Source organism: Symphalangus syndactylus, chromosome 5 (genome assembly GCF_028878055.3).
Source record: "Symphalangus syndactylus isolate Jambi chromosome 5, NHGRI_mSymSyn1-v2.1_pri, whole genome shotgun sequence".
Lineage (NCBI taxonomy): Eukaryota > Metazoa > Chordata > Mammalia > Primates > Hylobatidae > Symphalangus > Symphalangus syndactylus.
In genome coordinates, this window is record NC_072427.2 from 86307800 (window position 1) to 86335625 (window position 27826).

The 27826-nt window shown below is 63.7% G+C and overlaps 1 protein-coding gene across 4 annotated transcripts; it reads right to left on the bottom strand.

Moving 5' to 3' along the window:
* Positions 1–59: 59 nt before the first annotated feature.
* Positions 60–27677, bottom strand: PFKL (phosphofructokinase, liver type). Of its 4 annotated transcripts, XM_055279882.1 has the most exons (23): positions 22201–22366; positions 21683–21818; positions 20907–20980; positions 16545–16622; positions 15339–15528; positions 14491–14656; positions 13956–14000; positions 13616–13724; positions 11280–11375; positions 11090–11182; positions 8699–8824; positions 7880–7944; positions 7166–7229; positions 5440–5586; positions 5112–5182; positions 4265–4352; positions 3491–3643; positions 2759–2923; positions 2506–2567; positions 2157–2268; positions 1353–1452; positions 1149–1254; positions 60–710 (listed from the first exon to the last, which is right to left on the bottom strand). In XM_055279882.1, exons 1-23 carry the CDS (start codon positions 22297–22299, stop codon positions 563–565), a joined length of 2493 nt encoding a protein of 830 aa, XP_055135857.1. In that variant the 5' UTR covers positions 22300–22366; the 3' UTR covers positions 60–562. The 4 variants fall into 4 exon arrangements, with proteins under 4 accessions (XP_055135857.1, XP_055135858.1, XP_063496559.1 ...); XM_055279883.2 differs by lacking the exons at positions 21683–21818; positions 22201–22366 and adding an exon at positions 27503–27677; XM_063640489.1 differs by lacking the exons at positions 8699–8824; positions 21683–21818; positions 22201–22366 and adding an exon at positions 27503–27660.
* Positions 27678–27826: the final 149 nt, after the last annotated feature.

Consider the following 27826-nt stretch of genomic DNA (forward strand, 5'->3'; position numbering starts at 1 on the left):
GCTGGCCGCACGGTGCTGCTCCCTCCCTCCGAGGAGTTCCGCGGGCTGTGCTCTCCAGAGACGGATGCACCCCACAGTCAGGGTGAATTTATTTCTAGAAAAGGTGATGATAGGTGCTGCACGTGGGCAGGAGCAGGTCACAGTGAGGCAGGGCCAGGGGCATCCCCCTCTCAACACAACCCAGGCGCCAGCAGCCTACCAGCCAGGTAGGGCGAGGGCTAGCCCATGTAGTGAGCCCAGCGTGGGGAGACGCTGAGGGCCCATGGGGCGCCAAAGCCAGGGGGCAGCAGCCTCCAAACACTGACAGCGCCATGTCCCCTGGGCAGGAAGGTGGATGCCACAGGGCGCTCTGTCCTCCTGCTGGAGGGCCTGGCAGGCTGGTCTCAAGACACCAGCCCCAGGGAGGCCTGGCAGGTGCCCAGGGATAGAGGCAGGGGGTGGGCTGAACAGGGACGCAGCCCCCACCTGCCTGCAGGCTCCAGACACAACAGCCCAGGCCCCATCTGAGCCCTGGCGCTGCGGCTGGCATGGGAGGGGGCTGGGGAGGGGCGTGGGCATGGCCTCAGAAGCCCTTGTCCATGCTGAGGGTGTGGCGGGTCACGTGCTCCAGCTCCCCTGACACGTAGGCGGCCATACTGATGCGGTATTGCGCCAGCATCTTCAGCATGAGCCGCAGGCTCAGCCACCACTGCTCCCGCGGCATGCGGTGCCTGTGCAGGGCGGGGATGGAGGGATGATGGGGAGTCGGGTCAGGGCAGCTCTTCAGGCCACGCCCCCAGCCCGCCGACCCTGCGGCCTGTGCATGCCCCTCCCTCTGAACATCTCGATATCATGGAGCTGGGACGGGTCTGGGGTCCCCATCCCTCGGAGGCACAGCACAGAGTCAGCCGCAGCCGCCCTCAGGCGTGCCCACTCCTGGCTGCCTGCTGTGCCCCCATGCCCACCCGAAAGTATCGCCCAGTGCTGCACTCAGAAGACTTGGGCATGGTCCCTGCTCTCCACAGCCTGGCGGGGACCCGGGCGTGGGGGCCCAGGAGGCCTTGCGGGATCAGGGTGCGAGTGGGGCTGGGCCTGGCACACCTGCCTCAGGGAAGATCTGGGCCACCCCTCAGCCCCACCCGCCTCCACGAGGCTTCGGTGGAACTCACTCGAAATCAGTGTCTTTTTTGAGCTCAGTGACGGGGCTGAAGGCCACCGCCTTCTTCTTCAGGCCGATCACGCAGGCCGAGTCTGGGGCATTGGCGAACACCCGTCCTGCAAACAGAGGCACGTGGCAGCCCTCCACAGCCAGGCCCTGCCCCAGGGAGCCAGGGGAGGGCAGAGTGGGGCCTCGGGTGGCACCCACCACCTACCCTTGCGGTAAACCTCGCGCAGCTTCTCCGACAACCACAGCATGGCCTTCACCCCCAGCTTGGTCCCGTAGTTCCGGTCAAAGGGGGTTGGAGCACCACCCTGGAAACAGGTGAGGCCGGTTCCTGGACTCCCCTGGGCTGCCTGGGCCAAGGAGAGGGGAGGCCCAACCCCAGTGCAGACAGGGTCCCCACAGGGAGCCTCCCAGGCAGATTCTGACACCCATTCCTTCCAGCCCGTGCACAGTTCCCGTCTGTTCCCGATCGAGGACCCTGCCTGCTCTCTCCAGCTCCAAATCCAGGCCAGAAGCTGCCTCCGAGGCCGGCAGTCGGCTGCCCCCTGGCCAAGTCAAGTGACTCCTGGGCCCTGCATCGGCAGCCGGTGGCCCCACCTCGGGCCCCATCACCTCGGGCCCCATGCCCAGCCACCCTGACTCCCCTTCCTGGCTCAGAAAACCCCAGGACGCAGGCTTCCTGCAGGGCCACCATAAGGCAGGGAGCATACCAGGATCTAGGTGAGGGGCTCGGCGGAAGTGGCCACAGGAGGCCTGGCAGGGGTGGGGAGCTCGGCTCAGCTTGTGAATGCCCTGGCTTGGGCCCCGGCTCCAGCCCCAGCCCCACCCCTTCTTGGAATGAGACCTCACCTAGATACGGGCCTCGGTCCCCTCACTGGGGCAGGGCACACATGCCCGAGGGCCTGCCGGGAGTGCCCGTGGGTGCCCGTGAAGGCTGGGACCCCTGGGCCCGGGGACAGATGGTGGCAGGAAAGAGGGGCAGGCCTCTCAGAGCCTCACCCCTGCCCCACACCTGCTGCAGGTGGCCCAGGACGTTGGTCCTGCAGTCAAAGACGCCCTTGCCCTCTGATGAGTACAGATTGTACAGGAACTCCGTGGTGTAGTAGTCATGGCACTTCTCGTTCCTGAGAGGGACAGCAGGGCCTGAGTCAGCGGGGAACGAGTTCAGGTCTCCCCCAAATCCTGAGTCCCCGCTGGGCCAGGCCTGGGAGAGGGAGTGGCAGCTCCCAGGAAAGCCGCCCTCGCCCACCCTCTCCAAGGACCCCTCCTGCCTTCTCCTGCCCAGCCGCTCCTCAGCAGCCCCACCCCTAGCCCTGAGAGTTGGAAGCTCAGCTGTGGCCGGGGACCCATGGCAGCCTCACCGCAGCACCAGGCCCCTCTGAATGTCTGTCTTCATCTTCTCCGTCATGTGCTCCACGTTGACCTGCAGGAGGGGCGGACACGGATGAGCCGGAGGAGGGAATTCCAGGCTGACCAGTGATGCAGGGCCAGCAAGAGCACTGGGCTATGAGTCCCGCCTGCCCAGGCGCTGCCCTGCACTGGCCGGCCTGAGTGTCTGGGGCCCAGGCTGGCATGCCGGCAGGTCTGCCGCAGCAGGGGCTGGGCTGGGCTCACCTTTAAGTCATGGATGTTGAAAGGGTCTTCGAAGACGTAGGCGGCGTCGGCCCCCACAGCAATGCCAGTCACGGTGGCCAGGTAGCCACAGTAACCCCCCATGGTCTCCACGATGAACACACGGCGCTTGGTCCCTGAGGCGGACTGTTTGATGCGGTCACAGCTCTGGGGGACAAGGGGGGTCGGGGTCCTCCACGTGCCCACCCTTCCCTGCAGGCCGTGGGCATGGCTACCCTGCAGGGAGCCCTGTGTCTCCAAAGCCAGCCTGGGGCTGACGCACCCAGACAGCCAGCAGCACCAGGCTTGGGCCCACCTCCCACCTGGGCCCCACAGGACCAGGGTTCTCAACCAGGCGACCCCACCCCCCAAGGCACAGTGGACAGCGGCCTGCACACACACTGGCTGTGAGCGGGCAGGGGTGTCCCTGGCACCCTTGGACAGAGGCCAGGCGCTGCTCTTAGACTACCCAGCACTGGGGCAGGGACACTCCCGCCTTAGTCTCCCCATCTGAGCTCATCACAGTAGCGAGGAACAACGCAGGGCCCTCCTGGCCCTGGAAGTGGCTATGGCAGGGAGCTGAGCCCCTTCACCCGGGCCTGTGCCCCACAAACCCCAACCCTGGCAGCCCTCCCGGGTGCTCACCATGCACTGTCCCCTCCAGCAGCCTCCGTAGGCTCAGCCCCACCCCACAAGGGCCTGGGCATGGCAGGCAGGGGTCCAGGAGCCCCGTACCTCCATGGCGGCATTTACAGCGGTGTCGGAGCCCAGGCTGAAGTCGGTGCCAGGGACGTTGTTGCTGATGGTGGCTGGGATGACGCACATGACGATGCAGAGCTCCTCGTAGCGCCCGCGAGCCTCCACCAGCTGCAGCACCCCTTCATAGGCCTGCAGCAGTAGGGACGGGGGGCAGGTCAAAAGCAGCACCAAGGTCAGGGTGGGCCAGGGACAGGCTCTGCCAGCGGCCGCCCAGCCCTGCTCCCTGCTGACCTGCCACGTGCCCACCTGCTCAATCCCCTGGGGCTGGGCCAGGCAGTCAGCCTGGTGTCATCTCAGGACACCTACCAGGGAAACTGGACTCTAATGAGGGTCAGGAGGCCCCTCCAACCCACTCTGACCCCAGATCCACTTCATGGAGGGCAAGGGGGAAGGGCTGTCATTTATTCATTATTTAGTGACAGCTTGCCCCGTGCCAGGACACCACGTAAGCAATGCCATCCAGCACCTACACCTCTGCCTCCTCTGCCTCCCTTCTTTCTCGTCCTCCGGCTTCCGAGTCCTCTTCCTCCCCTGCCCCTCCCCAGCACCGGGGTTAATCGGAACCTTGTGAAGCTTTCCGGAGAAAGTAAAGAACCCCCCCGAGCCCACACACCACACTTAAAACCCCGATCCTCTCAGCCGCTGCATCGGCCCAGCTGGCACACGGGTTTTCAGGACAGGCCCCCTCGGCGGGGGGACACCTTGGGTCTCTTGTGCCCCAGGGCTTTTTCGTCCGTGGGCAGCCCTCACCTCAAACCCGCCGACCACCAGCAGGGCGTGGATACCATAGATGCGGATGTTCTCCACAATGGACTCCAGCTGGCCCTTGGGCAGGGTCCTGCAGTCAGAGACACATCCGCGTGAACACGTAGCGCCCGGGGACACGTGTCCAGATTGCATCTGATCACAGAAAGGCATTGCCTTGGCCATTCCCCCGAGCCGGTCAGCAGTCACTGCAACGCCCTGGATGTGGCGCTGTGGCTCCACTCGGAGAGGGACACACAGGCCCAGTGTGAGCCGCCTGGGCACCACTCAGCATCACCAGGCACCGGCCAGGCAACCGAGTGAACCCCCCACCCCCCTGGGCTCCCCATGGGAACCCCTTCCTGCCCGAGGCATTCTCGCCCAACACTCAGTGGCAGGAAGGGATGCTTCCTCTGGCCCTTGCAGCCACTCAGTGGCTCAGGACTCAGCAACTTCCCCTGTAGCCACACAGGGTGACTGTGCCCACCCCATGCCCACGGAAGGGTCTAAGGCCCTGGGACAAAAGCCATCAGACAGGCCCACAGCCTCAGCCAGAGTGCTGACAGTGCAGGCTGCCTGGCCCGGCCAGGCAGGGACAGACGCTGGCTAGCTTCCTTGCCACAGAGAGCCCACCGTGGGCAGGGGGCCGCCAGAGCAGCCTGCCCTACACAGCTGAGCTCAGGCCAGGAAGCCCCAGGCAGGAGGCGTGAAGCCTGCTCTGGGCAGACCACCAGCAGGAAGAGGGGCCGAGCCCAGGGCCCTGGGCTGGGTTCCCCTTGCCGCCCCCACCTGCAGGGCCTGGATACTGCGCCTTGGCCCTCCTGCCCCCAGGTACCCGCAGCAGGCAGCTCACCTCTTGGTCCCCAGCATGGAGCCACCACGCCCCAACCAGCCGGCCACGTTGTACCAGCCTACTTCTTGCACCTGCCAGGAGGAGATGCAGCTTCAAGGGCCAGTCTGAGTCTCTGGCCAACTCCCCCCAGAGGTGGGCCTGTGCCCAGGGGCCAGCCAGTGTTGGGCATCATGCTGCAGACAGAGCTGAGTACCCAGGCCTGGGTGGGCACCGACACGCAGACCTAGGCCTCGGCCTCCACCTCCAGCAGCCAGCCTTCCACAGGAAACACCCCAAGTCTGCATAGAGAAGGCCCAAGTCCTCACTTGTTTGCCCCGGCTGGACCCACCTGACCCTTGGCTAGGCCTTCGAAGCCATCGTGCACCACGTATACTGTGTGTCCATGGGAGATGCCGGTCCGCACCGCCGAGCGCACAGCCGCGTTCATGCCAGCCGCCGGGGCCCCCACGTTCAGGATGGCCAGGGAGAAGTTAGACTTCAAAGAGAAAGGGAGACGAGCGTGAGGCACGGCCGGGGAGGGGACCCCCAACCTGCATAGGAGTCAGCAGGCCGGCAGGTTCTGGAAAAAGGGGCCAGGCCCTGCCACCAGCCTGGACACTGCCCAGCACACCAACTGCCCTGGGAATACGGTATCTGTTCTAATTCCAGAAGATTCTGGTGAAGACCAAAAGAGACACAGTGCAAGCCTGGCCCCCTGGCACGCAGGCAGCAGAGGAGGCAGAGGGGGCGAGCACCATTGTGAAGCCAGGCTTGGGGGCAGGAGCACAGGTCAGTGCCCACACAAGGGGCTGGCAGCGGGCAGGGGGGGGCGGGGGGTGCACAGCCACGAGTGAGGAAGGGGCCCTGACTATCCTGTTTTCTAGTAGCCACGTTAAGGGAAGGGAAAAGACGTGGAGACAGTCCCATCAGGACTATAGTTAACTTAACCTGATGGACACAAAACCCCACTACGTCTATGTGAATCCAGTGACGGCCGCCACCACCTCCCCTCCACCCCAGTGCTGAGGCTCTGAATCTGGTGCGCACCTGTCACATGCCGCACACCCCACTTGGCAGCAACCACACCCAAGGGCTCCACAGCCACATGGCCCCATTGGGTCCTGGCACGAGCCAGCCCTGCTGCCCATAAAGCCAGTCACGCCCCAGCCAGGTTCTGGGTTCATGGAGACCATGTTGCCCCACCACGGAGGGTGGAGCCCACTGACTGGCTCTGGGGATAAGCAGGAGGCTGGAGCAGCAGGGACACCCAAAGATGACCACGGAAGGGAAGACCAGACCCAGGCTGGGCCACGCTGTCCGCCCCGGCCTGCAGCTCCGGCTGTGGCTCAAGGGGCTTGGCAGCCAGGACCTCACTGGCCATGACTCTCTACAGGGCCCTCGTTGTCCCCCAGGACTTTAGAAACAAGCCATTTCATCCTTATTTTAGAGAGATCCCATTTCCTGAGGTTTTCAGCTGTTTGGGGACATTTTATTTTCAGAGTTTCACTCTTGTCGCCCAGGCTGGAGTGCAATGGCACGATCTCGGCTCACTGCACCCTCCACCTCCCGAGTTCAAGCGATTCTCCTGCCTCAGCCTCCTGAGTAGCTGGGATTACAGGCATGTGCCACCACCACGCCCAGCTAATTTTTGTATTTTTAGTAGAGACGGAGTTTCGCCATGTTGGCCAGGCTGGTCTTGAACTCCTGACCTCAGGTGATCCGGCCACCTCAGCCTCCCAAAGTGCTGGGATTACAGGCGTGAGCCTGGCCACGGGGGACATTTTCTATACAATGGCTCCTCCTCTCCTGAGTTAAGCCTGTGGGCCTGACTTCATTTCCATCAACCACTGAGAAGCAACCGCCAGCCCTGCAGCCAGGGTCCCAGCCTCTGGGACCTGCCAGCCACAGTTGTGTCTGAGCCCGGCAGAGGTCAAGCCCACCGTCCCTGCTCACAGCTCGGACCCCAGCAGGAGGGAAAGTCGGGGCAGGCAGGCCCAGCCACAGGGGCCAGCGTGAAGAGGCTGCAGGATAACCGAGCCCGTTCCTCCCTCTGTGGGTGCCGCTCCCTGCCTCACCTTCTCCTTGGGGGGCTTCTGGTGGGCGAGGAGCTTGTAAATGTTCCAGTTGTTCTCGAAGCTCCTGGAAAGGATTCGGGTCACGCCATGCACAGCCCAGCAGCCCCACGGCACACAGCCACAGTGCAGCCGTGACAGAGCCCAGGAGGCTGGTCACAGGCACACGGCCTGATGGAAGCTCAGCCATGAGGCAGCAGACACCGCGTATGCCAGGCAGGGCACCTTCCACAGAAGGTGAGAGACCCCCAACACGAGGCCACGCCAGCCCGTGCAGCAAAGCACGTGGCCGGCATCCAGCTCAAGGGAGGGTTGGCCAACTTGGTAGCGGGTGGGGGCACGGATGGGAAACCAGACGTCCAATCCAGCCTGACCCGGCCACCAGGACGCCCGCAGGAGGGCGGCACCCACACCCAACATCTGCCAGCCTTCCCAGCCCCCGCGGGGCCACCCCATGTCCTAGGCTTGCGTCCACAGCTTCTCATCCCCTCGCCATGCCCATATCCCTGTGTACTGGGCCCTGCCCGTGCCGCCGCCCAGGATGTCCTGTGGCACCACACCTCCCAGCCCGCCTCCTGTACCACCCGCAGGCCCCTTCCTCCCTCGATCTTCAGACGCGGTGCCTAGAAGGATGACCCAGGCCAGGCGTGCACAGCGCCACCTCCTGGCACCAGGACCCGGCCATGTAAGAGTGCAGGGGTCTGCTGAGGGGCTTACCCACCACGGAGCTGGATGGCCTCATCAAACCTCTTGTCATCCATGGCTTTCTGCACTTCTTTGGTCTTAAGGAAGAGAAACAGAACACAGACTCTGCGGTGCCCGGCCCACACACCCATGGCTACTGCCCCATCCGGTGGGCCTGACGAGGGCAGATCTGGCCGGCATCTCCTGACCCTGGCCCAGGCCTGGCAGCCTCTCCCTAGGAACAGTGGTCCCCACCAAGGCCAGCTCCTCTGAGGCTGGCTGAGGCCAGGAGGCCCTACCCTGCCCCCAGCTGCCCTCCTCTCCTCCCAGCAGCTCCGGCTCCAGGCAGGGCCACTCTGCCCCAGTTGCAGGCCCCCAAACCCGCTGAGCCAGGGCTGGACCAGCCCCCACACCCGGCCCCCTCGCCTCTGCCCTCCCCGTACCTCCTCTCCCGGGGTCCCTGCTCCAGCCACCCCAGTGTTCCCCATCACCTGCCCGAGCTCCTCCCAGGGCTCTGCTCTGATCACCGGCCCCTCCTCCTCCAACCCATCGTAATCCCAACTCCCACCACTGCCCACAGAAGCTCAGTGGCCGTGGACCCCTGTGACTCCCCTGCTCACCAGGCTCCCTGCAGCTCCGACACGCCTCTTGGGGAACGTCCCAGGTCCCACGTCCCACCTGGAGATGTGCTCACACCCCTCCCCTCCCTAGAGACCTGGGATGCCCTGGGCCAGCCACGAGGCCCTGCCCTCCGGTGCTCACAGTGCTGGGACCCCCAGAGAGCAGTGGGGCCTGTGAGTGGGGACTGGGGAGAGGGGCCAGGTGGTTCTGATGGGGGGCCCCAGGGCTTACCATCTGCACACACTCCATGAGGGGCAGCCGCACTGACTGGTTCCCCGAGAGGGTGACCACGCAGGCCGGCGTGTCAGGCGTGGCTTCCAGCAGCGCCATCACCGCCTCCATGCCCATCTTGCTGCTCTGTGGGGAGGGGTTCAGGCTGACACACCCACTTGGTCCCTCTACCCCAAGCCACATGCCCATCCTCTGCAGATGCGCAAACCCCAGCTTCCAGAGCCCCCCATGCTGACGGAAATTTCCAGAACAGGTGGCACCAGAGATGGAAACGTGTCTGACCAGCATTCACGATGGCACGCCGGACACCGTTTCACAGAGTCCTCGCTGCCCTGCTGGGAGGCCCAGCCTGCACTGCGGGGTGCAGGGTGCCATGCGATGTGACCCACCCACCGTCGCTCGGTGCTATCGCTGGGCGCGCAGGGCAAGGGCGGGAGCCAGGTCCCCAGGGCCCCATCCGCTGCGATGGTTCCTCCCGTGGAGGCCCTCATGTCGTGACTTCCCTGGTGTGTATTTGCGCCGGCCAAGGGGCTGGGCAGTGGACACATCCAGGAGCTGCCCCCCAGGGACACACTGCAAAGGCAGGCCCCAGCCCCACCCCGGGAACCGGCCACAGTGGACAAGAAAGCCAGGCCTGCGGCTGCCGTGGCCATCCCATGACCAGCAGCGGCCGGCCCTGTAGCAGCCCAGCAGCTGCACCCCCGGGGCCACAGGTTTTTTCATCTTCCAAGTGAGGCACAGGCAGCACCTTATTCCGGGCGGTCTCTCTAGGACACTGTTTAGGGAGAGCAGCCTCGGAGACACCCCCCATGCAGGATGAGGCTCCTTGGAAAAGTCCAGGTTATCACTGCACGTGCTAGGGTCCCCTGGCCCCCTTCGCAGCACTCAGTGGGCATACGAGCTCAGGGAGCACAAGAACACTGACACTCTGGGTGATAGCTGCAGCTGGGGATGATCAACTGTCCTTTGTTTCGGAGCCGGCACTGGGCATCCGAGACACTGGCTGGAAAACCCGGCAGCCTGCAGGCTGGGAGCACGTGGCTGGCCTGGTCACAGCAGCGGCATTTCCGTCACCCAGGCTCGGCGGCGGCGGCGGCTGGCTTGCCCTAATGTCCCAGGCCTCTTACGAGGCTCTTCGGAGTGAGCCTGAGGCCTCACAGAGGGGACAGCAGCTGCCTGGCTAGGTCGGCAGGGCCCCTCTCTGAGGAAGCGTCCCCTCTGTAGAGTGGCCCTCGTCCAGCTCTGTGGGTTCCCTGGGAATGCTCGGCTCAGCACAGGAGTCACAGGGCCAGGTGCAGTCACAGGGCTGGGCGCAGTCACCTGGTCTCCCTCAGCACAAGCCCACCTGTCTGACAGTCTGTGGCCCTGCCTGAGAGGGTGACCACCCTCATACACAGGCATTTTGCCTACCATGGGGCCTGCCTGGCCCCAGACCCGTTCCATTTGTCTCCAACTTGATTCCCATTTTGCAGAGGACAAAGTGACACCCAGCGGTGATCGGGACCAAGGACGGCGAGCCAGGCCAGACCCCGAATGCTCCCTCCCAGCACCAGCTCCCCAGACTGTGATGCCGCCAGACCCCGAATGCTCCCTCCCAGCACCAGCTCCCCAGACTGTGATGCCGCCAGACCCCGAATGCTCCCTCCCAGCACCAGCTCCCCAGACTGTGATGCCGCCAGACCCCGAATGCTCCCTCCCAGCACCAGCTCCCCAGACTGTGATGCCGCCAGACCCCGAATGCTCCCTCCCAGCACCAGCTCCCCAGACTGTGATGCCGCCAGACCCCGAATGCTCCCTCCCAGCACCAGCTCCCCAGACTGTGATGCCGCCAGACCCCGAATGCTCCCTCCCAGCACCAGCTTCCCAGACTGTGATGCCGCCAGACCCCGAATGCTCCCTCCCAGCACCAGCTTCCCAGACTGTGATGCCGCAGGCACCACCCTCTGCCCACCCAGCCCCTCTCCCAGGGCCTACCCCTGGCCCTGACTGCTGCCACCTTGGGCTGGCAGGGGGTGGGGGGCAGAACGGCCGGGAGGCACAGGCTGGTGGGGAGCCTCCCACGGTCCCCAGGTCTGAGTTCCCTACGCCTGCAGGGGAACGGATAAGCCAGGCCTCAGTCTCCCCCAGGAGGAGCAACAGCTTGAGGGAACACCCACTACACACCCACACTGACACACCCACACGCAGACACACACACCCACGAGGACCAGACACACACAGACACACAAGGACCAGGCATCCCCCACGCATACACCCCCACACACAGCCATGGACACTCACCCACAGCCACATGGACACAGTGCACGTGCCACGCTCGCGTGCACACTGCCCACACCCACACACACCACGCTTACCCACGCACGTACGCAGGGCAGGGTGACAGCCACTTACCAGGACTCGGTCGAAGGCAGAGGGCGTCCCTCCCCGTTGCACGTGGCCCAGCACAGTTACACGGGTGTCGAAGCCCAGCCTCTGAACCACCAGCTGCAGGACAGTGGGAAGGACCAGCCCTGAGCCCCAGCCCACACAGCCTAGAGGAGCAGGGGGTCTGCCCAGTGGCCACCCCCAGGCCCACACGCACGTCCTTCACGTAGCTGGACGAGATGGGCTTCCCGTTGCGGTCGATGGCACCCTCAGCAATAATGATGATGTTCAGCCGGGACCCAAGGCTCCGAGTCTGGGTCAAAGACACGACAGGGCTCAGCTGCCAGGCGGGGAAACCTGCCCCGGACACAGCCCCCAGGCGCCAGGAGCCCTCCCTGGGGCCACCATCCCCAACCCACGTCGGCCAGGGCACAACCCCCACCCAGCAGGAGGAAAGCAGGCCTGGAGCACGAGGGCAGAGATGAGGCTGGGCCCACTAGGACCCCCGCCCTCCAGGAGGCGGTGCCCGTAAGCCTGGGAAGGGCAGCAGGGGAGGAAGGGGGCCCTCGGGGCTGGCCCAGCACACACACGCTGGAGCTGGGCCCTTGTGTCTGGTGAAGGCTTCCAGGCAGGAAGACACACAGGGCTGCAGCTCCACGGGGCACAGGGCAGAGGGGCCTGCCCAGGCTAGCCTGGGCCACTTGGGGCCCCTGTGAGCTTCCATCTGCTCATCCTTACAACCAGGGACCTCACATCGCTGGCACCAGCCAGGGCTCACCGGACACCCTGCACCCTGAAGCCACTGTGGGTCCACACTGGTGCACATAGGACACACCGTCCCCTCTGCCAGCCTCAGGCTGCTGCCTCAGCACCACACACCAGCCGCGGCCCAGCTCTCTGGGAACTGAAAGGGCTTTCCAGCCATCCACTTCAACGACCCAGCCAACATTTGTGAGACTCGCTCTGAGCCACAAGCCCCGTGTTTGCCCACCATGGTCCACAAAGCCGCCTACAGGGACAGGGTTGGAGCAGCTCAGACAGGGCCCGGGTGCGGTGGGAGTGGAGGGCTACCTGGAGGAGGTGGCACCAGTGCAGGTGAGGTCAGACACCCGGAAGATGGGCTGCAGGTCCCACAGGAGAGCTGCGCCACCCTCCTGCCCCAGTGCACCCTGGGTGGTGGGCAGGGTGGGAACCCGCATGTTACAAGAGGAAACAGACTCAGCGAGGGCCTGAGCTGCTCACACAGAGCAGGAAGGAAGCAGGTGGGCCGGCCTTGCATCCAGGCCACTTCCAGGAGGGCCCGACCTGAGTCGCAGACGTAAGCTAAGGCCGAGGTCACCACTGCAGCTGGGACCCCCGGGGTGAAGTCCCTGCCCTAGGAGAGCAGGCCCCTCATAGGACCCGCACCTCGGGCCAGCCTCACCTGTTGGGCTCCGTCTCCTCCCGGCCCCTAGGCTCCACTGGAGAAGGTTCTAGAAGCCAGGTCATTACCCACGGCCTCTCCCACTGCCCTCGGCAGCGCTATACAGCCACGCGGAGGTGGAACCAGTGTCCACACAAATGGGAGTGACGCTGCCACCTTCACATGGGGACAGGGATACCGTGTCAGCCCCAGACCCACCCTCTGCCCCCAGGGCTGGTTCCAGTGGTCCTGCCTCAGCCTCAGCGCACAGACGACAGAGCTAGAGCCACGGGGGCCCCTGGGCTTGCCCTGCATGGTCGGGTGTGGGCGCAGGACAGCCTGAATGGCCCATGCCTCTGGTCCACCATTGAGCCCCGCCCCACCGAGGGGCTGACCTGTCCTAGTTGAGGGGTCTCAGGGTCCACAGGGCAGTGTCAGCCTGTTCTAGGCCAGAGCCCCCAACTCCACCCCAAGGGAACCAGAGGGCGGCATTCCAAGCACTCCCACTCCAGACACACCCCTCCCTGCCAGGCACCCCCCATCCCTCCCAGAGGTGGTCTTGGCCTCCCAGCAGCCTCCCCACTCTCTCCTGCTTCCAGGACCTCCTGTCCACTCTGTGGCTACAGCCACTTTCCGACACATCTTTCCAGGCTAGAACCCACCCCCGGGCCCTGACTGCCCTCAGGGGAAGGCCCTGCTCTCCACCTGGCCCAGCTCCTGGCCTTGCCGCCCCCAGGGCCCTGCCGTCTGGACCTCACAACCAACCACCTCCCACTGGCCCAGGCTCAGCAGTCCCACCCCAGGAAGCAGCCTCACCGAGCTCCCCACACTGACCACAGAGCTGAGCCTGGGGCGGCGGTGGCCTGAGTGACCCTCTCCACCTCCTGCCCACTGGGGGCAGGACCACAGGTGCCTCACGGAGGTCAGCCCCGTAGCCCCCCACTCCTTGCGCGTCCTGCCCCGAGGGGCACCTGAAGCTGCTGGTGAACCAATGAGTGATAGATGAGTTGGTCAAAGCTGGTCACAGAACCCCAGGGGCGCTACCCAGTGCCCCAGGATACCTGCGGCCCCACCCAGTGCCCCAGGACACCTGCGGCCCCACCCAGTGCCCCAGGACACCTGCAGCCCCTAGCAGGCTGGACGGCACCCACCTCACCCAGCCTCTCGCACATGAAGTTCTCCCAGCCATCCTCAGGCGGAGCCTCGGGGATGAACAGCCAGTCGGCCCCCGAGGCCAGTGCAGATACCAGCGCCAGGTACCTGGAGGGACGAGCGCCTGCCTGCTCAGGACCCCCACCCAGTCGCTGAGGGGAGCTTCCCCGTACCCAGAGGTTCGACTCTGGGCCACAGCTTCTCTGTCTCTCCCGGCCCCCACCCGGCTCTCTCACACCCATGGTGTTAACTGAGCCCTAGAATAAATATGCCACACCTGTCGCTGCGGTCCCCAGCAGCACCCGGCCCACCCCAGCCGGCCAGGAAGCCCCTCCTCACCCGCAGTGCCGGCCCATCACTTCCAGCACGAAGGTCCTCTGGTGGCTGTGGAGATGGAACAGGAGGATGCATCAGTGCCAGCCACACAGCCCTGCCGGCCCGATTCCCTGCGGGGTGCTCAAGGGACCCACTGGATGGAGAGGCAGGCAGGGGACAGCCCCTTCTCACGCCCAGGCTCTGAGCGAAAAGATACCTTGGGTTTCTTCCAGCCTTTGGGCTGGTTTCGACTGCTCCAAGGCTGAGGGTCATTTGCCGAGCCCAGGCCTGGCCAGCCCAGGACTTCCTTTGGGGGCGTCACACCCCAGGGCAAGCAGCTGCCCCTCAGAAGGGGCTGCACAAAGGCCCCCCGCAGCCTGGCAGAGTGGGAGTGGAGCCCGCTGTGCGTTCCCTCAGCTGGGGGCTGAGGGCGGCTGGCCTGGATGCTGGGGGCTACCAGAGTCCACTGCCCTTGCGGATGGCTGTCACCCTGAGACCACCTCACCACCGTGCGGGGAGGAGGGGCCCTGAGCTGGCCGCTGGCGCCAGCCTCACTCACCTCTGGGCAGTGGTGGTGATGGCATCGATGACCTCCATGATGCGGTGGAGGGCCGAGTCCGTGCCAATGGTCATGTCGGTGCCGCAGAAGTCGTTATCAATGGAGCCCACGAGGCCTGCGATGTTCAGGTGCGAGTAGGTCCGGGCCGTAGTCTCTGAGATCTTACCTGGGCCAGGAGCAGCGGGAGGGCCTGGCTGAGGCTCCACTGGCCCCACCACAGGGCCAGAGACCCCTGTCCTGCCACCCTTTCCCCAGCATCCCAGGCGTGCAGCCTGGCAGGGGCCCCGGAGTTCCAGGCTCAGCCTCCTCCTGCCTGGAACCCTGTGGCAGCACGGCTGGATCCGCTGGGGCCAAGTGCAGACGAGGGACCTCTGGGGTGCCTTGCAGAGCGGCCAAGGCCTCGCCCCAGGGTCCCCCACACGAGGGACATGGAACAGACACGGCTCCGAGAGGCCACTTTCCAAGCAGCAATCTCGGGACTCTGTGTCTTATGTCACCCCAGCTTTAACTCTATTTCTGCAAACTGTGACCACGCCTGTCCAGAATCTCCCTCGGATCAATCCCAGGGAAGACTTGTCCACGCCTCGTAGGGTGAGCGACGCCGGCCTCCACCAGCCCAGGCACTGCCTGAGTCCCCTCCCTCAGGCCTGAGCACTGACCTCCATCTCTGGGAGACCTCCGAGCTCGCGTTGGCAGATGCCACTCCTCCCCGGCCAGCCGCCAGACAGCCACTCCTCTGCCTCGGGGCACCCAGGACTCCGTCCTCCCTCTGTCCCGCCCATTCCCATGCCTGGCAGCAGCGGCAAAACAAAACCCCAGGGCCTCCAGTGCACCGGGCACAGACCCACCTTCCGCCACCAGCTCCTCCAGCAGGCTGCCCCACTCGCTGCGGAAGATGTTGGCACCCGTGAGGCTGCCATCTCCGCCAATGACGCACAGGTTGGTGATGCCGTGCTGGACCAGGTTGTAGGCCGCTGCCCGGCGCCCCTCCCTGGTGGTAAAGGCCTTGCAGCGAGCGCTGCCAATGATAGTGCCACCCTGCAAGAAGAGGCCAGAACCTTCAGGAGAGATGGCAGGCGGCAGACAGCCCCTGGGATCATCGGAGGGACCCCAGGACGGGGCAGCAAGGGGACCAGCAGACCCTGCAGAGTGACAGGCAGAAGCCCCGGGGTCTCTGGAAATCTGAGGTGGCCCTACCTCCCTGGGCCTCTCTCCTTGGAGAGACAAAGAGGAGGACAATGTCCGTCCCGGCCTGGGCTCGGGAAGCCCAAAGGTAACAGAGTGGAAGGCTTTGGAGACCGGAAAGCACAGTACACACACGCATAGGCTGCCACACACGGGCCCCGTACCAACGCAGGGAACTGGCCGGGGCCTCCAGGGCACGAGCCTCAGCAGCTCCAGGTGTGCTCCTGTGGCCCCTCGTAGCCAGCCTCAGCCAGGGCTCCTCCAGGACCCAGCACGGCCACGTCTCCAGGCCCTCCTGGCCCCTGGCAACCCCATGACCCTGCGACCCAATAATTCCATGGCAGCAGATGACAGGGTTGGCCCGAACCTGAGCCCCTGTGCGATGGGACACGTGTGTGTGTGACTCTGAGTACATATGTCTATATGTTTCTGTATCTGTGTACCTGTGTGCGCATCTGTGTGTCTACGTGTGTATCTGTGTATTTATGTGTCTGCATGTGTCTGTCTCCGTGTCTGTGTGCATCTGTGTGTCTGTGTGCACGTCTGTGTGTCTGTATGTGTGCGAGCGTCTGTGTGTGTCTGTGTGCACGTCTGTGTGTCTGTATGTGTGCGAGCGTCTGTGTGTGTGTCTATGTCTGTATCTGTGCACGCGTCTGTCTGTGTGCATGCCTGTGTGTGCACGGGTCTGTGTGTGCATGCGTCTGTGTGTGCGTGCATCTGTGTGTGTGCGTGTCTGTGTGCATGTCTGTGTGTCTGTGCGTGTGTCTGTGCACATCTGTCTCTGTGTGTGTGTCTGTGTGTGCAGGTCTGTCTCTGTGTGTCTGTCTGCGAGTCCGTGTGTAACATGCATCCGCGTTCCCAGGCCTCACCAGCTGAATGATGTTGGAGACGCTCAGCCAGTTGGCCTGCTTGATGTTCTCACCTCCCTCCACGAGGCCCTCATAGCCCTGAAATCAAGAGCGGGGCAGGCATGAGATAGGGGACCCCATGGCAGCCGGCAGCATGTGGTTGGGAGCAGGATTTTCACCCCAGCAGCAGAAAGCAGACCAGGGTGCTGACTGTGAGGCCCCACCATCATCCCAGGGCCTGGGGTAATGGGGTCTGGGTGCCTCTGCACAGCTGGTGAGTCCGTGTGTCCCGGGGCGTGACTCCCGTGGCAAGCGCTTTGGTGCAGGGGCCTGTCTGAGCTCCCTCACCCCACCCAGATCCACACAGGCAAGTTCAGCACCCAAAGGCCCCAGCGGAGCCCGCCATCCAGCTCCTGAGGGTGCAACCTAGGTCTGCCTGTTCTGAAGTCCTAGAAATGACACCACAGAGGCTGCTGTGTGTGGCTCCTTCTGTCCCCCCTGGAGTCCTCCCGGGCATGCGGCCGGCGGGCTGTGCGGTGCATGCTCCTGCTGTGTGGCGGCCGCGTGAACAGCCCAGGCTACCATCTGCTCACCAGAGCGGGCAGCTGAGAACACACACACCTCCCTACAGGCAGGCCCCTGCCCGAGGGGGCTCCTGGGTCCAGTGGACCCGAGTGGCCATCGCCCGTAGGGTCGGCAACACCCCAGGCAGGGGCTCCGGGCTCCGCGTCCCGCCACGCTGGCCACACTGGGCCTTCCATCCAGTGCCGTGGATCTGCCCCTCGTGCGGTTCTACCTGGGATTTCCCAGATGGCACCTGCACAGCCTCCACGCCACGTGCCTGTTTCCTACTGCACGGCCAGCCCTTTCTTGTTGTTTGAGGGGAGGGACACTCATGACTGCATTTCACTAAGGGTGTGGAGAAGAGAAGGGCGGCCTCCTCCGTGCAGCCCCGGTCCCTCCATGGCATCAGCAGCCTTCTCCAGGCCGTGAGGTGAAGCAGTGGAGCAGCCATTCCTCGGCTGGGGCTGATGCCAGCTCAGCTGTGGGCTTCTGCTCCTCCCTCCGCCTCCTCCCCAACCGGGTGTCAGGGCCCTGGGGGCCAGGAGGGCAAGTGCCTCAACCAGGCGGGGGTCAAGGGACAGTGCATGCTGCAGGGTGCGTGAACATCCCCACTCTGGCCATGGCGGGCACCCAGCCTGACGGCCTCCCTTCCCCACCAGCTGGGCTGGGGGACAGGTGCCCCTGCACCATCTCAGGGGCTGATCTGAGGGACCACAGAGCTACTTCCTCCAGCTCAGGCCAGGCCAGCCTGGCCCCTCTGGTTGTACCAGCCCTGAGCTAGGAACGAGGAAAACAGGAAAATGATTCCAAACCCACAGCCCCACCTGAGCAGGAGGCCATCAAACACAGATCTGTCTGCAAAACTCAGGATCCAATACAGAGCCCAGGTGCCACCCAGGCCCCTGCCCCACTGGGCGGAAGGACAGGCAGGTGTGGCCAGCCCAGCAGTCCCCAGAGACCCCACAAGGCCAGTGGCTCAGGTCTGCTGGAATCAGTCTCACAGACACAACCTCCTCCTACCCTTGGAACCTTCTAGAAGCGGTTTGCCCCCCTCTACCCACTTTGTTTCCATATCTGTCCTCCTAGGCTGAGCTCACCTTCCCCTCCTTCCCCTCTAGCCCCGCCCCCTCCTCTCACTCCTGCAGGCCTGGACCCCGCCCCTCCTCTCACCCCTGCAGGCCTGGACCCCGCCCCTCCTCTCACCCCTGCAGGCCTGGACCCAGGCTCAGGGCCCTCCCTGCTGCGCTGTGGGCTCTTCTTGGGGGGATAAGAGCAGCCTGTTCTGAGCCCTCCTTTGTGTCAGAACTTGAGAAGGGTTTTCACCTCCAAGGCCACCCTCCCTTTCCGCCCTAACAACAGCCCCAAGGAGAAGGGATCGGTCTCCCTGCTGAAGGAAGCCAGCGCTGGGGGCTCAGAAACCCAAATGCTGTCTGATGTGAACTGACGCAGCTGCAGGTCTCCCTGACCTCCCCCTTCTGCCTCTCGACCCTCTGCCTCCTCCAAGCTCAGGATGCAGCTGCTCCCTGAGGCCCCCGTATCTGCCTAAAGCCCACAGCTGCTGGAGAAAGGAACAGTGATGGCCAGTCCCCTCCCTGAGTTTCCATGCACTGAGGTCATCGCAGGAAGAAAGACCTGTGTCTGCCAACACACCTGGGCAGGTGGTCACCAGGACAAACAGATGCTGTCCAAGCCCATTGAATCCCCTAAAAACCATTCATGGCCGTGCGCGGTGGCTCACGCCTGTAATCCCAGCACTTTGGGAGGCAGAGGTGAGTGGATCACCAGAGGCCAGGAGTTCAAGACCAGCCTGGCCAACATGGTGAAACCCCATCTCTACTAACAATACAAAAAACAGCTGGGCGTGGTGGTGGGTGCCTGTAATCCCAGCTACTCAGGAGGCTGAGGCAGGAGAATTGCTTGAACCCGGGAGGTGGAGGTTGCAGTGAGCCAAGATTGTACCGCTGGACTCCAGCCTGGGCAACAGAATGAGACTCTGTCTCCAAAAAAAAAAAAAAATTCCTACCCCCCTAGAATCATCCAGGCTGCCCATGCCTCTTTCCCCTGGGAGGAGGGCAGGTCAGCATCTTCGCCCTACCTCTCCACGCCTGTTCACAGTGAATGCCAGCACCTCTGCCCTATTAATCTGCCTTTGGCAAGTGGATTTTTCCAAGAACCTTCACAGGACGGAGGGGAAGTCTGCCCTGGGCCGCTATACTAGAATGTCTCACATCAAAATCTGCCTCTTAGATGTGGATGTTTCTGAGCTAAAGCCCACTAGGCAGCAGGTTCAGGGAAGCTCTCAGCCTTGCCTCCCTTCGAGAGGAAAGCAGCTCACAGCATCCCAAGACTAAGGCTCCTCCTGTTCCCGCCTGGACAGGATGTAAATGCCCCTCACAACCCTCAGGACCCAGAGACAGCCCCAGGACCCGCGCCTACCCCTTCATTCCTTTTCCCATAAACTCACCCTCCTGCATTCCCCCACCTCCGAGGGCCTCACACTGTGTCCCCGTACCCCTCGGCTTCTCCATGCGCACTGGTCTCTGCTGGGCTCTGCAGAAGCCAGGACTCTAGGAACAGCAAAGTGCCTCTCGTCCCCTTTTCCAGGACACACTCTGCACCGATGAACCTGTTTTCTGTCTTTTCCCACAGGAGTCTTTCCCAACCACAAATGTGTGGGGGTTCAGGAAAACCCTAATTCTCCCCTTTGCCACTTAGAAGAAGAAACTGAAGGTCAAGCAGGCGGCAGGAGGGGTTTGTAGGGACACAGCCCAGCCTGCCTTGAGAGGCCCCACACCCAGCTCCCCAGGGCTCTGAGACCTGCTTCCTAATCCAATACTGGCAGGACCCCAGCCCCACCCCAGCCTGGCCACAGGGAGAGGACGGGCCAGCACAGCCTGCCCACTCGCTCATTCATTCACACAGTCCTGCAGAGGGAGGGCTGGGCAGGCTGCTGTTCCCTGGGGCCAAGATGGGGGAACTGAGACCCAGGGCGGTGAGCAGTGAGGTGAGCAGTGAGCCGGGTGGGGCTGAGTGCCTGGGGCTGCAGAGCTGGGGTTGCTACATTTTATGTAAACAGCTACATATTACATAAAAAGTGGCAACAAAATAACAAAAGGCCTTGTCTTGTGGAAAACCACCTGACAAGGCAAGAATGCAGCCTGTGAGTGCGTGGTGTGGCCCAAGTGTGTGAATGCGCCTGTGTGTGCGCACGTGTGAGTGCAAGTGTGGGTGTGTAAATACCCAGGACGGAGGGCGAGCCCCAACTCTCCCACGGGGACTGGGGCTGAGGCAGTGGGGCATCCGCTGCTCCTATGGGAACACAATGAACACGGACGCAGCAGAGCTGCTGCCAGGGGCTTTTCCCCAGGTTTGGGTGGTGAGGCAGGGGGCTGGGGAGGACAAGGGCAGAGGGGGTGAGGTCCCTGGTCCCCACTCACAGAGGCCTCGGGGCGGGACAAGGGCCAGGCTGGGGAACACCAGGCAGGGGTGTGGTGGGTGGGGCCTGGCCCGTCAGCGATCACTGTAGGAAGGACCTATGCTCCCTCTCCACCCAGCTCCTTCCCTGCCCCCAGGCCCGCCCCCTACAGCCTCTGAGCCTCCAGCCGGGCTGAGTCCCAAGGCAGCAGGTCTTCTCTTCTTTCTGCAGATGCCTCTGGCCTGGCCCCAAGCTCCCCCTCACACTCCCCAAGACCACATACCCGTCAGCTCCTCCAGGCCAGGACCACCCCGTCTCCCAGGGTGACCCACACAGAACACACCTCGGCATGCGCCTCAGGAGGTCCCCACTCCCGGCACACACACAGCCCACCTTGGCCTTACCTCGTAGATGAGGAAGACTTTGGCACCCACATAAATGCCCATGCGTGTCACAGCCCGGACAGCAGCATTCATGCCTGTGGAGGTCAGGGCACACCTGTCAGTCCCACGCTGAGACGCAAGGCCCTGGACACCCTGTCCATCTCAGAGGGCGGGTGGTGGGGGAAGGCCCTGGTCACCCTCCTCATCTCAAGAGGGCAAGGGTCAGGGAAGGCCCGGACGCCCTCCCCATCTCAGAGGGCAGGGGGTAGGGAAGGCCTGGTCATCCTCCCCATCTCAGAAGGCACCAGGCCAGGAAACCTGAGGACCAGCCCTGGGCCCCCGGGTGGAGGCTCGGGTGAACCCAGCAGGCTCTAGGCTTCAGCTTCCGACACCTGGAGTATGGTGCCCAGAGATAAACTGGGAGCATCCCATGCAGGGCGTGGCAACCAGGCGTGTGTGGGTGTCCCGAACTCCACACCCCGCCGCCCCAACCTCTGCCATGGAGCCCCCACACTCACAGGCCACGGGGCCAGGCCTTGACCACAGAGCAGGATAAAAAGTGGGGCAGGTGGAAAAGGGGCCGGCACCTCCCACACCGGCCCCCACCCCAGACATTCAGGCTGCGGCACGGGGATGGAGGAGCCAGGGAGCACCTCTGGGCACTGAGGAAAGCGCTCGCTGGAATGTCCATGGGCTCCTTCCTCCGCATTGAGACGGGGGACTGAGAACAGAGCCCCTCCGGCCTCAGCCACCCAGGGGACAGCACTGCCCTGCCCCAGGGCCTCAGGGACCCTCACCCCCCAGCCTGGATATGACGCTGGTGCCACCAGGCTCTGAGGTCACTTCCTCTTTCCTGTCCCCTTGCCCTCGGCTCCCAGGACTGCAGTGAAAGAAATAGCCCGTCCCAGCGGGAGCCTTGACAAAGCCGGTTTCCTGGAGAGGGACATTAACAGAGGAGGCGGCACGCAGGAAACGCTGGTGCTAATGTACCTCACACCCTCTTCCCGAGATCCCCCATCTCAAAAGATATCCATGACTTCATACAAAAGGGGCAGCCAAGACCACCTAATCTTCAGAGAGGAGGAAACCCATGCCAGCGGCCGGGGTCCCCCTCCGAGTGAGGTCTGGGGCTGTGTAACAGGCCTGAGCTTGCGCTTGCCCCTGGGACCAGCCCTGCTCTTCCTGCCTCCCTCCCGGCACCCGTACCATGCCATCCATCCCTAAGCCATGCGGGTCCTCTGTCCCCAAGCCTCGTGCCCCTCAAAAGCCCCTGCCCTCCCACCCCCCTGCACTCGCAGAGGTGGGAGGTGCTGACTTGCCGGGGGCTCCTGCTCAAGCCTCGGCAGCTCCCTTGAACACGGAGACCCCCATGAGACGACTCTCGACCTCTACCCTGGTTACACATGCTTTGCATCCGCTCTCTAGCTTGGCGTGGGGCTCGGCAGGAGGAAGGGAGCAGGTGTGAGGTGAGGTGCCACACCTTGAGAAACCCCAGGGATCGGCACACTGTTCCCACGTAGCAGCCAGAATATCTGCCACCATCCCCACACTACAGGAATCCAATGAGGTCCCAGAGGGAGGGTGAGGGACCTTCCAGAGCCCAGCAGGTGGCAGCAGAGCCAGGACTCACCCAGACCCATCCTCAGGTTCAGTAGGTGGCGCTCTCCCCACCCAGCAGCCAGGGGATCCCAACAGGGGGGCTACAGCCAAGCCCGGCAGCCATCCAGGAGGAAGGGGCACAGACGTCAGAACAGGCAGAGCACAGAGCCTGCAGGGAACTGGAGCTGCCCACACTGGCAGCTTCTCCACTTGAGCAAGCAACCCCGTCTCTAAAGGAACAGTGCCTCCCTCACATCCCCACACAGATGGGAGCGCGGCTGCTACAGCTGAAACCAGGGCGGGAACCCAGCAAGCATCCCACACACACCCAGAAAGCCAAGCCCCCCAGACAGACAGCTGAGCTCCCCTAGAAAGACAGCCGAGCCCCCCAGAAAGACAGCCGAGTCCCCTCAGACAGCCGAGCCCCCCAGACAGCTGAGCCCCTCCAGACAGCCAAGCCCCCTCAAAACAGACAGCCGAGCCCCTCCAGAAAGACAGCCGAGCCCCCAGACAGCCAAGCCCCCCCAGACAGCCGAGCCCCCAGACAGCCGAGCCCCCCCAGACAGCCGAGCCCCCCAGACAGCCGAGCCCCCCAGAAAGACAGCCGAGCCCGCCAGACAGCCGAGCCCCCCGACACTGAGCCCCCAGACAGCCGAGTCCCCCCAGACAGCTGAGCCCCCCAGACAGCCAAGCCCCCCCGTAAGACAGCCGAGTCCCCCCAGACAGCCGAGCCCCCCCCAGACAGCTGAGCCACCCCAACACCTGACAACCAAAAACAGTCAGCAGAGCCAAGTCCTGCTGCCTGAAGCTGGGTGTCCAAGGCGGTGCTGTGACTACAGGCTCCCTGTCCCCCACCCTCACTGGAGTTGGGGGCAGTGAGGGAGATCCACTCAGCCACAGCTGGCTGAAGCTAAGCCTCTGTCCCTCCCTCGCCCTCCCTGCAGACCTGGTCCCACCACAGGTCCAAGCCCACCTCTAGCAGGCAGCAGCTGAGGCAGGGCAAGGAGAGGGCAGGAGCAGCGCACCCAGGTCACCGTCCAACCACAAGGCCTCTCTGGTGTCCCCAGCTCCAGGCGGAGTCAGTGTGCCACTGGGCAGGTCAGCCCAGGGTCACAGCCATCTCAGCAGCTGGCCTGGTGGGCTTGTCAAGGGGCCTGGGAACAGCAAAGGGGCCCCAGGGTCAGGGGTCAGCGAGGGTGCCCCTCGCTTCCAAATGTCTTCAGGGTGCTCTGCAAAATAAAACCTGCTTTGACGCCCAGAGACAATGAAGCTGCCAAAACCCAGCTTTGTGCTGAGCCCTTGGGAGGAGAACAAAGTGGCCATGTCACACGGCCACTTTGTTGTTGGGACTGGATTTTAGAACGGGACTGGAACGGGACATGTCCTGGATTTTAGAACGGGACTGGCTGCGGCCTGAAGGAATAAATTTTCTCTGTCAACCTCATTGGAAGCTGTAATCTTCAAAAGACCTTTTTAATGGCCCTTTAATCGGCTCTTCTTTCTCAAAATAAACCTTGAGCAGCAGTCTCGGACACCACACAGTCAGAGGGCAGGCAGGACAGTGGGCCTGCCGCTGCCTACCAGCAGGTGATAGCCACCCCTGCCCAGGAAAAAGGCTGGAACAAACTCGATGTCTGAGGTTGGTGTGCTGGTTCCCCGTGACCTTTCCTCACCATTAGCTCCTGGGCAAGAAAGCAGTGAGCATGAAATGGTCGCAAAGTTTAACGATCAGCTAAGGATGTAGGCATGAGCCTGAAGGCTCCAAACAGGACACCATGTCAGGGAGGCGTGGCGGGCCAGGAAGCTAAGTCCTCACCTGCGATAACAGGAAACCAAGGTCCAAACACGCCGGCCAGGGAAAGGCAGGACACAGTGTCCTGCAGGGGCAGGGAGGGGGGCACTAGACAAACGGCCCAGAGAATTAAAAGTGCCCAGGCCAGGGCGAGATGAAGGTGGGCACAGGCAGGCCGGGCTGTTTGTTTTTTGTTTTTTTTTGTTTTTTTTGAGACAGAGTCTCGTTCTGTCACCCAGGCTGGAGTGCAGTGGCAGGATCTTGGCTCACTGCAACCTCTGCCTCCCCGGTTCAAGTGATTCTCTTGCCTCTGCCTCCCGAGTAGCTGGGACTACAGGCATGCACCACCACGCCTGGCTGATTTTGGGGGCTTTTTGTTTGTTTTTTGAAACAGTCTTGCTCTGTCACCCAGGCTAGAGTGCAGTGGCTCGATCTCAGCTCACTGCAACCTCCACCTCCTAGTTCAAGCGATTCTCCTGCCTCAGCCTCCTGAGTAGCTGGGATTACAGATGCGCACCACCATGCCCAGATAACTTTTTGCATTTTTAGTAGAGATGAGGTTTCACCATGTCAGCCAGGATGGTCTTGAACTCCTAACCTCAGGTGATCCACCCGCCTCAGCCTCCCAAAGTGCTGGAATTACAGGCGTGAGCCACCGCGCCCAGCCTGTTTCAAGTCTTCTAGCTACCTCTGCACAGGTTATTGTGCAAATAGACATCCTTGAACAACGCCCTCCCCTGCTCGACAACACGGACCCCCGGCCAACAGGAAAGGCGTGACCCAGAGCCACACAGGACAGGACTTGTGCGCTGGCTAGAAGGAACTTGCAAGGTGGCCTGTCTTGTCCCCAACCCCCCTTTTCACAGAAGGGAAAATCAAGGCCCGAGAAGTCCCAGGACTGGGCAACACTGGCAGGGTGGTGAGGCTGGCTGTTCCATACATCCAACAAACACAGACTTCAGCATCGGGGCAGAAAGTGCCTCCCAGTCCCCGCTCTCCTGCTGTCCGGCTGACACGGAGGGCACAGAGAAGGGCACACTAGGCCACGGGCTTCCCCTCGACCAGGGTCAGCCTTTCTAGGAAGGCAGTGGGGCCCCAAGAAAAAAAACAGAGCACCCACCATGGGGAGCCACACGGCAGCAGCAGTGGTGGTCAGGGAGAGCCCCGCAGACTGCTTCTCAGAACTCATGAAACAGAAGGACCCTGGTTCTGCCCGGAATGTCAGTTCCTCCCATCCCACTCGCCCCCGATCATCCTCCACGAATCAGCCCCAGCCCTGAACTGGGGAAGTGTGTGGAGTCCTCCTCCCTTGCAGAAAACCACCTGTTCCCTGTCCACGCATGGGAGCTCGCATACAGAGACGCTGCAGCTGCCCAGGGCTTGGGAAGGGAGGACATTTGCAGAGGAAGGCACAGGCCCAGCTGGGATGCCATGATCGGCCAGCAGGTGCACTGTGGGCACCCTCCCAGCTGCAGCCAGGAAGCGCTGCCCACCCCATATCAGGCACTGGGGCCAAGCTGGGCAGTCGGAACCTCCAGCTCAGACGGAGATGGGAGGCCCACCCAGCCAGCCTGTCCGCAGGGCCAGGAAGGGTCTCCCATCTCCAGATTCTCCACCGGCATCCAGAACCGCCTGTCTGTCACCCTGGGTGCCCCTCCCCACTGGCCCAAGAACCACCTGCCAGGCTGGCCCTTCAGCAACCTCCAGTGAGCCCCTTCTCTGTTTTGTCTGTGCATGGGGTGGCAGGGGGTGGGGGGCACGTGCCACCTCGGGCTCTGAACCTTCCCAACCCTCCGCTGCTGCTGCTCCCACTTTGCAGACAAGGAAGCTGGTTGGGGACCCTCTGTGTTTCAGGGAGCCACAGGTGGGCCAGCCTCACCAAGAAAGCGCCTCCCTGGTGGGCAGGCGGGCCAGCCCCACAGCAACGTGTCTGCCCTCCAGATTCGGGGCCTTTCTTGTCTAATTTCATGGGATGGAGCTTCCCCAGTTCACCCTCCAAGGCCATGGGCCTCCTCTCCCACCTGGGCCCACAACCCACCAGGCCACGCTCCAGGACACTGCCAGTGGCCGGCAACAAGCAGCAGCTCCCACTCTTGCCACAGCTGTGAGAAGGGCAGGCGGGCAGCCACCACAGGCCTGGTTCAGCCAGGTCTGAAGGAGCCCCCTCTGCAGGCCGGGATTCAGACAGTGACACCCATGAGCCACTCCTGCCTCCCTGGCTTGGTCCCGGTCAAGGCCCGCTTCCTTCTCGCCTCTTCCTGGCTTCCAGATAGGGAAAAGGAGGGTCAGGTGCCTGAAGCTGGCTGGGGGTGTGTGTCTGCATTTTCTCAACCATTTTCTTAACTCTAAAAGACCAGACCCTGCTGCACAGTCTTGGGGTGCTGGCTGGGCCCCTTCCCAACCCAGCACCTCACTTCTGGTCTCCTAAATCCTCTCCTCTCTCCTCCTGAGGGTTAGGGTAGGTGGCGTCCTGTGCCACAGGTGCCACACTGGACATGTCAGGCCAGAGACACTGGAAGCCGGCAGTGGGCAGGACCGGGCCTCTAGGAGGGAGCGTGGGAGGATACCACGCCCTCAGGCCGGACCCCCACCCAGCTCTGCCAAGTTCCAGTCCCCACCACCTGGGGCCTCCCCAGTACCCCTGCAAAAAGGGTAACAAAGGGGCTTTGCTCAATGCCCCGGGCAGCTCATCTCCCCACCGCCCTCTTCCTCAGCTACATCCACACGGAAGGCGGCCGCGAGGGCCCCGAGATGGAGGCGCGGTCCGGGGGTGAGTCCGCCCCCACCCAGCCGGGAGGAGGTCCCGGAAGCCCGCAGCCTGGCGCCGGCCCTCGGGAGGCACCGGGTCCCCAGGTCGCTTCAGAACCAGGAAGGGCCAGGCTCTGGGGGCGGCGGGACCGGCGCCCTCCGCTCACGTGGCCTCGGGGAATCCTCGGGGGGTCCTGCCCCGCGGCCCATAGTCGGACACACCCCCGGGGCAGGGCGCGAGCGGTGCCAAGACCCAGGCGGAGGCCGAGAACGTGGCCGGCCGCACGTAGGCCGGAGACCGCGCCGGGGAGGAGCGGGGGACAGACCCGGGGCAGGAGGCCAGGGCGGGAGGCCGGGGCTGGAGGGAGGACGGCCGGCCCGAGACCCGGGTCCCAGGGCTCGGCGGGCGCTCCAGAGGGGCCGGGGCGGAGGCGCCCTCCCCACCCTGCACCGTAACGCGGCCGGGACCCCCGCCCACCTTGCGCGTCGCCGCCGCTGGTCAGGACGCCGATGGCCTTGCCCGCGCCCGACGCCCGCAGCTTCTCCAGGTCCACCGCGGCCATGGCGGCGGCCGAGACCCGGGCCCAGCTCGCACTCCCGCCGCCTGCGCCGCGTCGCCGTCCCCGTCCCCGCCCTGCGCGCGCCTTGCGCCCGCCCCGCCCCGGGCCCGCCCCTGGCCCGCCTCCTCGCAGGACGGACCCCGGACGGAGCAGGGATCCTGCGCCCTCGGCCCGCCGGGGCCTTTCCGCTGTGCGTTTCTAAACCCGTGCAATGTAACGCGGGCCCTGAGCAGTGAGACCCG